The 12,683-nt window shown below is 37.0% G+C and overlaps 1 protein-coding gene across 1 annotated transcript in view; it reads left to right on the top strand.

The window, feature by feature from the left end:
• Positions 1-12,683, top strand: part of PREX2 (phosphatidylinositol-3,4,5-trisphosphate dependent Rac exchange factor 2) — a 217,806-nt gene that overhangs the window by 153,335 nt on the left and 51,788 nt on the right. Inside the window, exons 32-33 of the mRNA XM_019632790.1 lie at positions 226-415; positions 6,844-6,958. Coding sequence (XP_019488335.1) covers positions 226-415; positions 6,844-6,958 — 305 coding nt within the window. The remainder of the gene's footprint in view (positions 1-225; positions 416-6,843; positions 6,959-12,683) is intronic.

Genomic DNA, 12,683 nt, shown 5'->3' on the forward strand with positions numbered 1-12,683 from the left:
TTAAGTGAGACATCTGCTGTGTCAAAGTGTAATGAAGTTTCCTCTTCCAGAGTTTTATATACAGTACAGTAATAATCTGTTGCTTTAGGGAATCTGATGTACACTCTCTCACTGAATAACATTGTTAAGTATGCCTAACCTGAACTTGATATACATGGATACTTTTAAGATATTTAGTTTCTAGTAATTTTCAGGATTCTTTTTAAAGATTAACATACTGTATAGCATGTCCTGATTTTAGGAAGTAATAGAACATCAAATGTCATTTTAGATGTTCCTCTTACATATCAAGTGGAAGGAAGCCGACAAGCTCTGAAAGTTTACTTCTACATTGATAGTTACCATTTTGAACAATTGCCTCAGCGGTTGAAAAACGGAGGAGGGTTCAAAATCCATCCTGTTCTTTTTGCACAAGGTAAGCTGCTTCCCTTTTTATGCCTCATGTACTTAGATTATTTTAACTTAATCAGTTTTTCAAAAAGAAATTTAATTGTAATCATCATGTTATTTTTTTAATTAATTCAAAAATTCCTGCATAGTACCTCGGTAATATATCTACATCTGGGAATGTTTCTTAAGGAAAGAATCACATATGGTTTAAATATTTATCAAGTAGGATTGCAGCATTATTTATAATGAAGAACGACATGAGTGTTTAAAATAAATAAAGACAAGTTTATTTGGCTTAAATAAATGATGGTAGAGCCACTGAAATTGTGTGTTTAAATATATTCTATGAGATAAAAAAAGACTGGCAATAGACACATGCAGAGTATGAAAACGAATTTATATGATAGTCTCAATTATGTCATGCATGTATATACACACTGACATGTATGTAAAATGTTTTCTGTATCATTGGGTGATTCATGATGTTTTTTTTCTTTGAGTTTTTCTGCATTATGTCATTTTTGTCAATAAGATGTATTACTTTTGCAACTATAAAAAATTTTTGGCATTGAGCAATGATTGTCAACTGTAGTGGAATGAATTAAGATTAATTATGATTAAGATTCCTACAGTGATTTGGCTTCTAAGGGAACATCCTGGATCTTTTTTTTATTTCGGAGGTCACAGATCAGAAATCCAGTTTATTGTTTAGTTTCCTCTAGTTTATGATTTTTTTTTAAACTCAGACTGTGGTCACAAGATTATATCAATTTCAATTTTTCTGAGTGGTACCATAGAGCATTTCATTTTTTCTTCTTTTGAGTCTTGAAGATCTGCATTGGTTTTGCTGTGGAATTTTTATTTTCTAATAACAAATGAGAAATGTAGAGGAATAAAATCAACCGCTGTAACTGAAGAGCAGACTGGGATATGAAATCTAAATTCGCTACCAAGTGAAAATTCTGCTTATACCACAGGTGTAGAATTTTAATTCCAAAACATAGATTACCTCCCCTTTTGTTGCCATTGTTTGAAAACAATGACTGCCTCAAACAGATTCTTGGCAAAAATACATTTACACAGAGGAAAATTTCAGTGAAGATCTTAAGGGTTGTTAGAAGGTATTTTCATTTTTCTTTGGAGGACTGTAGTAGAATCTATAAAGGTAATACAAGATCCAGTAATGAAGAGGAATAAAAAAGAAGAAGAAACCGAGGAAAAATAGACCTTTGGAGTTATGGTAGGACAACAGTTTAGCCTAAAATATGTTAAAACCATTACAGAGACGTAATTTTAGGAGGTAGAGAAGGGTGCTGGTCTGGAATGTTGACTTTTATAGGGTTTAACCAGAGCTCACAGTTGTTAGTGCATCTTTATTTCTTTTATTTCTCTCTTATTAAAAATTCTGTTTCTGAAATCATTACTGAGATGACAGGTGGCATTAAGCATCTTTTCTAAAGTAATTATTACATTTGTGATACATCAGCCATAAATAGCTGAATATTCATATGCACCAGCAAATGTGTATAGGAAAAAGGTTCCTTTGCCAGGAACGTCTATTTTATAATTGTGGCTACAACGAATTTAAAAAGAATCCCTACATATATTATTTCTGTGAGTACAATATCGCGATAAAAAATGTAATTTAAAGAGAAACTACAGCAAACATTAGGTATCGGTATTCACACAGCATTAAAACATGAAAAATAAATGGAAGAAGCAACAGTGGAAACACTTTTTCTGCAGTTGAGGTCACAGATAGGTGAAGAAGACTAGAAAACAGTTCGTCTCATTAAAAATCTGTCACTGATGAGGTTGTTTCTTTAAAAGGCCGGCAGAAGTCCCTCCACATTCATACAACTCCCAGGAGGATTAGGAACTCAGTATTCATCAGACTGAAGGAAGCACAGGAAATACAGCCCTAGCTTGAGTCCAGATTACCATCTGATAATTGGAAGTGGTGGGAAACCGAAGGCGAGGCTGGGATGAAAGTGTATTTAGAGGGGTTTCATTTTGTGTGCCCCTGTGTACACGGGTCTTTGCTAGCAGATAAAAAATAGAAACAACAGATGACTTTGAAATTTTCCTGGGAAATGTATTAAAGTCAGCCCTCCGAAAGTTTTCTGTGGTACCGTGTAGTTAGTACAGGAAGCAAGTGTACTCTCCTGCCCAGTTTTCTTGCCTGATGGACCCTTGGGCAGAGGAGGGCACGCCTGTTGATTGGGCACCCTGCAGAGATGGGACCTCCCATTAGATCGGGAATTCCAGGGTTGGAGGCAAGTAGGGGACACTTTAGTGAGCCTGCGCTCCTAAGGGCCATTGCTGGGGGAATCTAGGCCAACAAAATGAGTGATACAGATTTCCAGGGTAAGGATCATAGAAACAGCCTGTCAGCTAAGTTAGCATAACCAAAATGCTAGAAGGTGAAGATCACACTGAAGCTGTCCTCTGTAAGTACTTCCTACAGGTCAGGGGATTCATCCTGTTGGGATCCCCGAGCCCTGGGTGAGATAAAGCAAGTAACTAAACTGGGTGAAAATGGGAATTCAAGGAGGATGATATTCAGGGTCACTTCCTCCACCTACTCCCAGTGGCTGCTTTTCATGCTCTCTCTCAGAGGTTCTCAGTACTGGGTGCACATTAATCACCTTGGGAAGGTTTTAGAAAATAACCGTGATTGGCCTCACACTAAGTCAATTCCATCAGAATCTCTGGGAGGTGGAGCCCAAATTCCAGTATATTTTCAAAGGTTTCGAGGTTATTCTAACGGCCACCAGGAGTGAGAAAGCACAGGTCTATGTGGATTTTGAGACACTGTGCAATGATGCAGTTAATAATTGCTTAATTAGATTAACCCACTTCACAAATGTTCAACACTTCTAGATTCTGGGGAGCTGGGGTGAGGGGGCTGGGCCTTTTCGCTTCTGCCTTGTTAGGTCATTAGGATGCTGGCTGCCCCTAGAGGGGATGTGATTTGGGTGGGACAGTTTTCCTGAACAAAGGCTGAAGATGCTCTACAGAGCTGACAGCTGGGCATTGAAGACAATCACAGCAGCTGGGCAACAGGCCCCTTATTTCTGAAAGAGGATCTGAGTGGGTGACTCTCAGAGCCTCAGCCATGGTCCACATCTCACACTCTCAGATCCATTTCTGTTAGGACTGGGAGAGTCTCCTTCACGACTGATGGGCCTCCCTTCCTGCGGGGGATGATTTAGAGAAAAATACGTTAATGACACAACTCATAGCCCTTGTTACTACAACTGGTCTTGGGCCGCAGTGGATTCTCATTGCCCCTTTTCTGCTTCCATCGTAGATTAGTCTTACTCTCAGCCTGACCCTCTGCTGGTTCCACAGCATGCCTCAGCCCTTCATCCCCGGTGTTCTGATCCCCGGGGCACTGTGCCTTCTCAGGCCAGGCTTGGTGCAGTTGTCCATTCACCATCAAAAGTGGCCGAGGGGATACCCAAAGGGACCTGCATGGATTACCTGGGTGTCAAACATGTCTTCCTGCCCTCATTACGTAACATTAGCCCTGCTTCCTAATGAGGATCAGGGTCAGTCCGCTTTGCCAAGGTCACGATGGCTCTTCTTGGTTGCTGGCGCCTTGGCACAAGGAGCCGCAAGCACTCAAGTGGCTCAGTTCAGTTGGACCCTGCTTTGTCTTCCAGGGAAAGTGTGCCATTTGAGGCTCAGGACTTTTGAACCCGCGGAGCCAGAGTTCAGGCAGGGGGTGCACACACTGCCTATCCCTGAGACACTGGAACCGAAGTTGTATTAGCTTCCCATGGCTGTCACCACAGACCCAAACTGGGCGGCTTAAAACAACAGGAATTCATTCTATCAGAGTTCTGGGGGCTCGAGGTCTGAAATCAAGATGTCCGCAGGAACTTACGAAATCACGGAAGTACCAAATATGACCACAAATTATGAAATTATGAGAATTACAGAAACTAGAGAAGAACATGCTAAAGCGAAGTCTAGCTTTGAAGTTGGGACACTATTATATATTTAACCTACTTTTCTGAGAATAGAAATTTAATATGGTAAAACCTCATTCCATTTTCTTCTTTTATAACAATAAAACAACAGCTAAGCTGTTGACCTAAAATAAGGAGTGTGGTTCTCCTTCCTGTTTTTTGCCATACAAAGTTTACTTTCTAAATATAAAACTCATCTTTTTTTGTTTATTTCCCCATAACTCCATGTAGATGCCATAAAAATTTGCTGAGACTCTTGGCAAAACTGTTAGACTCTTAAAAAATTTACATAATTTTGAATTTTAACCACTGTTAATTTGAAAATATTGTCAAGAAACGTAATGAAAATATCAATTTCTTTTTGTATTGTTAACAAACTTTTAAAACAGGACTGGACATGCTGGATAAGTTGAGCCATTAAGACTTATAAAAATTAGATCCTAGGTGTTTTCTTGAATCCCCCCCGGTTCCGTTCTCCTTCCAGCCTTTCTTAAGTCACAAAGTATTATGTCCTCTCATGGACCCTCCTTAGTTCCCAAAACTTCTTGTTTGGCTAAGCACACTCATGTATAATCTGTATCTCCAAGAAATTAAATAATGCCTGTACATTGGGCGTGTTGCCGAGTACATAAAACACTTGCAATAAATGATAAGAGTAGTTATGGGCTCTCTGAATCCTATTATTTAACTGAATTCTTTTCTAAGAACCATAATTAGTAGGTATGTGTGTTTTTCACTTCACAAATCAGGAACCTGAGGATCTCAGATACTAATTAACGTGCCCAAGGTCACGCAGCTGTGAAGGACCATGGGAGTTGTGGTTTTACTCCAATACTAGGGCTTTCATTATTAGCTTTCCAACTAGTAAGAGGAATCCACGTTAAAGTATGACCATTGATAGATGGAATCCTCCTGGAATATTTGCTTTTCACAAATAAACGCCCTGTTAATGGAACGTGGCATGTATTTGAGAGTTGTTTTATCAGGAAGACTTTCTTTTATTTCCTGTGTGTATTCTGGACCAGAATCTTGCTGACCCTGTGTGCAAATATTCTAATGAATGCAGAAGTCATAAGGAATAAGTAAATAAACAATCCTTGAAACAAGGCAATAAATTTGATTTCCTGCACTGAAGTAAATATAGGAAACTCTGTCTCTAACTTTTCACAAACGCTTTTCTCAATTATAAGCCAATAATTCCATTTTTAAAGTTTTCAAATTTAGCAATACTCTGAAAGTTTTGTTGTTTCTTCAATGCTATAGCAATCTGACTAATTTAGAAAATATAGCACAGCTAAAATTAGCACTGACTTTCCTGTTTTTGCACCCCCAAAATGGTGGTAAGATTCTGTCAATTTGAGGAAACCTTACTATTTAGTTTAGAACTATTGTATTTAGCAGTTTTGAAAGAAGATTAATTTTTTTTATCTGTTTTGAAATAGTCTGCTGAAAAACTGAAGCTCTTTAGTGGTAATAATTAAAAGGGGAAATAATTAACATTAGACCAAATTAGTTGCAAATCGGACCCATTTTCATTCCTGTTGCTGGAAAATTCTCCATAGGAATTCTCGTATTTCTAGGCACTTTCATGTGATTCATTTCCTCTCCAAAAGGTTAAAAATACTACCAGTGCAGAAAGTTTAGAGGAAAAAGGAACACTTAATCAAAAATGTTAGCTAAGAAGGAAATCTTTATTAATCAAAAAAAACATTTAAAATCGGTGGGACTTTGTGTGTGTGTGTGTGTGTGTGTGTGTGTATTTATATTTATTTATTTTAACTAAATTAACTTAACTGACCATTGGGCTAGAGGTAGTAGTCTAAGATTTCACTTTATTTATACTTCTTACTTATTGCACTAATATTTTATAATTTAATTGCAGATACAAAACAATGTGAATACACACATAGAGAATGACAATTTCATTTTTTTGCTTTTATATATGTTAATATGTATATTAACTTCTGCTTCTCATACATATGTATGTATATTTGTATTTATATATAAACACACACACACACACACACAAACACACATACACATGAAAGGTCGGACAGTTTAGTGCACAAACTTAACTGTCCGACTTTTGTACACACACACACACATATATATATACACATACACACACACACACACATATATATACACATACACACCTTTATGTGTTTATATATTAATAATATATATGAATTTAAGTTTAGCTTCACAAAGAACATATAAAATATTCTAAAAACAGAAGACAGTTTAAATTAGAAATTGCCTTGCCCACTTAACAGAGATAATCATGAAATGTTTGATATTAATTTTGAGAGCAAAAGAATAACATTCATTTTCAGTCTGGTTAAAGATAGTTTCTTACATATGTGGTCATATTTGATGTGTTTAATACATTTACTGATAACCAATACGATTATACCAAATGTATTGAAACTGAGTTGTAAAATCATGTGAAAAGTACATTTACTTGTTTACACAGCACTGGAGAGCATGGAAGGATATTACTATCGAGACAATGTTTCAGTGGAAGAGTTTCAAGCCCAAATCAATGCCGCCTCATTGGAAAAGGTCAAGCAATACAATCAGAAGCTCAGGTATCTAACTGTTCATTTGTTTAAAAAAATGTTTCCATATTTTGACGAGAGCAGATAGAGTTTTTGACATTTGTTATAGTAGATGAGTAATTAAATTCCTTTGTATATAAAGTCCTCTATTTAGGATTTAATATTTCAAATATTCTAAAGGGTATACTTTTTTTCAAATAAAAAAAATGTTTGAAAATGTTCATGTTATTTTTTAATTTCTGACAAAGATTAAGAGATTAAATTTTAGTAGATCATTTCCAGGGGAAAAAAGCATTGAAGTTTTATAGTGGTGTCCCCTAGGAGGGTCAGTTGAATAATGGTAAAATAGTTTTGTTTATCGGCCATTAAACAGCTGGCACCCTCACAGAGAGAGAATATGGTTAACATGGAAGATACGACAAAACATGTACTTGGTACATTTTCAGGCAGGGTTATCTCACATGTGGTTAAGTCACTCCAGACCAGTGTTGCATTCAAAGATGAGAAGGTGCCCCCTGTACCCCCCTTGAGAGCTCCAGCAAAGCCCTGAAGAGCACTCATTAGCAAGAACCAAGCATATGCCCATTCTTGGGTGGACTCAGGCCACAGAAGGCCAATGGACTGTCACAAAAAGTACAGGGTAAGAATGCTGGACAAACAGAAACAATGGCTTCCCCTCCAGTTATAGAGATTTCTCCAGAACAACAAAGGATAGGTGGGAATAATTGGCTACTTAAAAGAAAAGGTAATGATAGCTGTAATGCCTGTCAATTTTTAAGAACATGTTAAGAGTCAGTAACAATGCGAGGTGAGTGAGGTGGGTTCTTTAATAAGCCAATGTGTTCCGTATTATCATTTTTATTTTAAGGGAAAACTTACACAAGTGTATGTGCTATAAAAGGCCATCCAGTGAATAGAGTAAACCTTATACCCTGAAAAACAAATCTGTTATTAAGGTTTGGCATCAGGTATTATCAAGTGCCCCTAGTTACTCTGATTCTGTACCATCAATTATTCATTCATTCAGTGTTTATGAAGTTTTTATTCTTATGAGAATGGGAAAGACAAAATGAACAAATGCATCTATAAATAAAGTATTGCAGACAGTGCAAAGTACAATGGAGAAAATCTAATTCTAGGAGGTTGGTCATCTAGAGTGGGTGGTTAGGGATGACATGAACAGAAGCCTGAATCACAAGGAGACAGGGTGGTTAGGGATGACATGAATAGAAGCCTGAATCACAAGGAGACAGCCTTGCCAGAACCTAGGGGAAGCTCTTTCTGCAAACAGTGAATTGATGCAGACTTATCATGGGGGCAAGCTTATTAATTTTGAGGATGACAGAGAAGGCCAGGAGGATTCTAGTGCATTGAGAAGGATGACACATGTTGAGAGGTATGTTTAAAGGCCTGTCTATGATAGGGCTACGGGTCACTGTAGAAGGGTTCAATTTTTTTTATAAGGGCGATGCAAAAAAAAACTTTGGAAAGTTTTTACTTAATTCCTGCTGTCCATTTATATTGCAAGCTTCTATTGCAAATAATATTCCAAGCCCGGACACGGGCTGCCTCAAGACACCCTGGTTTAGTTCTTACCCTCAGTAAACAAGGTGAAGCCCAGCAGAAATGTTTAACAGCTATGTCTAACATACACCCTCCTGTGCCAAGTCGGATAAAGTTCATGATTGATTTCCTTCTGATTATTAAGAAATAACAGCGTGTAAAGTGTTTCACTCAGGAATTGTAACCAAGGAATTCAAGAAGAAGCACTTTTTATTCCCTATCTTCACCATCCTCGAGCTATCTTACTCTCTTTTTTTCTACCTCAGGCTTTCCTTTTTGTTCCCTCTGGCTGTGAGCCATCATCCCCATTAGCCTCATTTTTTTCCTGCCCTACATACGATATAATTTGTCTTTACCAAACCCTTTCATTTTAATGCATCCTGGTTATTGGCAAAAAAACACCACTGCATAGTAACCTATGAGATAAAATGTAATTGTGACTTTGAACAGTATTCCTTGTATGAATGCACTCCTTTCTATGTGAAGAGTCTAGATTATTTTTTAAATATTATTTTCAGTGTTAGTCCACAGTAAAATAAAACAGAAAAATTAAAAAGAAACAAGTTCTATATTAGTTACTGATATTATTTTTATTAAGTGACAGCTTCATACTGAAATTTTTTAGGGCTTATGATTTGGGGTTTCGAAATGTAAATTCATCATCTTTATAGAAAGAAGACAATGATTCCAAGCTTATATTCTCTTAAGGTGTGCCTTTCTGGGTAAGGAATGGCACATTTTCTTTAAAAGAAAGTTTCTAAAAAGCCAAAATATATTTTCTATCACAAGTGGAAAGAATATATTTTATTTATGTTAATAAGAAATGCTACACAAATACCAATCTCAGAGCCATATATTTTGAACAGCTTTTTGCAACTGAGAAATGTCTGGCTGGAAGTATGGATGTGTTTTGGCTATTCCCATGGTAGCGCCTAGATTAAATGTGTCACTTCTCTCTACTCTGAGGGAGAAAAATAAATGTCGTGACTATGTTCTTCTGGCACAAGATAGACATGAAGGATGGCATGGATTTACTGCCATTCATGTCTTTAAGCATGGCTCTCAGACAGCTTGAAAACATGAGCAACAGGAGGACATCTGCCTTCACACCTCATCTCAGTTCTAGGCACATGTCCCCATCCCAGGCCCTTTACTGAGAGCCTTCAACTCATAAAATGCTGTCTCTCATTCCTTGGTTGGATAGCAAACAGTATATGAGTATCCAAGCTTGAAATGGAAAATTTTGGTTGTTCTATTGATGAGGACTTGTGGCAACTACCTTAAAGTCAACAAGCATATGGACTTAATAAAATCACAGAATGAGAGAGAGAGAGAGAGAGAAAGAGAGAGAGAGAGAGAGAGAGAGAGAGAGAGAGAGAGAGAGAGAGAGAGAGAGAACATTATTTAGAATCTAAATAATTCCTTTATCCTTCAAGTGTTTTTCTTTATAAAGCTGCAGCTTTAGAGTAACTAATAATGCGATTTCTTTTTCAATGAACTGGAAACATTTCTGATGCATATTTATCTCTTCTATAGCAGTTTTATATTTATTTATCTTCTATTCTGTCAGTTGAATTCCATTTCTTTGTACCTTAAGATGCATCCATATTTTTGTTTCTGCAAGACAAGCTATAAACTAAATGTGTATATTCAATGTCTTTCTGTTTTCAGGTTAGGAACACAGAGTTTTCAGGGTGGTAAATTTTGTTTTATATGAGATATGATTCTTCGATAGCGAGAGAAAAATCTACACAGAATTTGAATTTGTTTATAATGCTTAAAAGTTTTCTAGACTTCTTTTCTATATATGCAATACATAAAGGCTCTAACATTTTCAATATATAAGTTATACTTAAGTGCCAAATTCTTGCACAGTGTAAAACTAAGGGACTGCTGGATACTTCGATTTAAATGCCCACTAAGTACCAGGGACACCGCTCCACGTCACAGTAGACAACATGGCTGCCTTTCAAGAAAATTCTGCCTATGGGTTATGAAAAACATTAAACAATTATTTTACTAAAAGTTTGTAGCACAATTGTAAAAAAAATGATGTAGGAAAGCGTAAGGTGCTATCTGTGCATGTGTAAAAGAAGGTAATTGAACTTAATTGGGGGTGGGATGGGAAGTTGGTTGAAGGTTTCAGGCATGAATTCTTTGAGGAAGTGAGCTTTATGCAGGGATCTGAAAGAGGAGTTGAGATGAGAGAGAACAATGTTGGGCACCAGGGTGTTTTCTTGTCAGGAGAAGACCTTGTGTGAAAATCCTACAAGGGGAAGGGGAAACTGTAAGTGTTATGGAGTCTGGAATTCAAGAGGAAGAGGGGCAGGAAACAGATGTGCGAACAGAATCAATATGCCCTCCTGTACCCTTTGCTGTCACTTCTTCCTCAACTTCTTTTAACCCAACTGCCATCCAGGGCACGCTTCAGCGCCATTTTCATTTGCTGAAACAGTATAATTATTTAAGGCCTAGCTCCAATTTATCTTTTTGCAGGAAGCCTTCAGTTACAGCCTCAGCTAGAATTAACCACTTTCTTATTTAAAACGTAACCTCTTGCATTGCGTTTGCTTTATTTTGACTTGTGAGGTGTTTATCTGCCTTGCTCAGCACATAGGAGGGCAACCAGGTCCTAGTTCTCCACTGTTCATGGTACGTTGTAAGTACCATAAAAATAGTTGGATTGAATTGGAAATCAGATTAATTGCAGTGTAATGGTCTTTTGATTGTGTGCTATTATCATTTTATTGGATTTATTCTAGTATCCAGACTACTTGTTAGATCCAGAAAGTTCTAGGCCATTTGAAGGGCACAGATGTTGACTCTGTTGGAGACCTCCCTCAAGAGAATTCACCAGCCTGGCCATAAATTTCACGAGACAAGAACAGATAAACTTGAAATTATAGTGACACTTTTGAGAGCAACATAGCTTGTCTTTATTTGAAAATTACATTGGGCTGTCGGAAAAGTCATGACGCATTTTTGCGATGAAAAACAGAAAAAATACGTCACGACTTTTCCAACAACCCAATATAATTCTATTAAACTTTGCTACCATTGCTTTCTGAGGGATATAGCTGTATGTACGTTTATGCATGTAATCTTATTTAATTTATCTGGACTGTACATATTGTTATCTGCATTCAGACTAATTCATCTGCCCCTGAGAAGCTGTAAGTATATCTTATATTTATTTTACTTTTACATTACAGGAATTTTTAATACTATTTTAGAAAAGAGCCACAGATGAGATTTGAATTACTTAACTGTGTGTTTTTCCACATCTTGTGGCAATTCTTTCATTGTGATAATATTTATCAATGATGACTAGATATCCTGGCTGACTAGCAGAAGCAGATAAAATCATCTTCAAAAAGAAACCTTTGAAGAGAATTACCTCTGTCTCTCAGCTAAGAAAACCTATTGTTTTCACCAAAGCAAATGGAAGACAAAGTACTCTGTGCTCAGAATTTTCTTTGAAATAAATGAGAACTGAAAGTGTTAAGGAGAAAATGAGCATAACCTGAAGATTCAGCCAGAGAAATATACTCTATGAGGAAAAATAGTCAGTGCTTATGGAAGCACGATTGCTTTTTATTTTTAACTCTGCTGACTTTTCTAGCCCATCACAAGAACAATCCATCTTTAAAATATATATTCAAGGCATCCTAGTCGAGTTCGTTCAGTGAATTTTTTTCCGATTGCTTTTTGGTCAGTTCCTCTTTGCTGATGTTTCAGACTTCTTTTGTTTGTTTGATGTACCATGGAAGGTGAACGAAATGTTTATAAATTTTCCTTTCAAAGCTTTGCCCCTACACCAGTCAGGAAATTTAGCTTGGGCCCAGAGCTTTTGATTCAAAAAGCATAACTGTAACTTAGAAGAAATCGATATGAATTTACTAAAAATCATGATGTGTGTGAAGAATAGATCAATGTGTTGCTAAAATTAGCTGTCTAGTTGCATGGACCACGCAACTTCAGTGGAGGGCAAAGTTCCATTTTGTATAAGTTCAAGTTTGTGAAACTCTTGTCAGTCGTTCGGGAGGAACATCAAGTACATCTGTGCTTGGCTTTGGGTAGTTTCAGCCAGAATGACTCTCATTTCATTTGCTTTGGCCAATTCTTACCCATCTTTCCTGGCACACCTCAAGTCTATCCCCTCATGCGGTCTTTTTTTTTTTTTTTAGCTGAG

The sequence above is a fragment of the Hipposideros armiger genome, unplaced genomic scaffold (genome assembly GCF_001890085.2).
Source record: "Hipposideros armiger isolate ML-2016 unplaced genomic scaffold, ASM189008v1 scaffold_1175, whole genome shotgun sequence".
In the NCBI taxonomy this organism is placed as follows: Eukaryota; Metazoa; Chordata; class Mammalia; order Chiroptera; family Hipposideridae; genus Hipposideros; species Hipposideros armiger.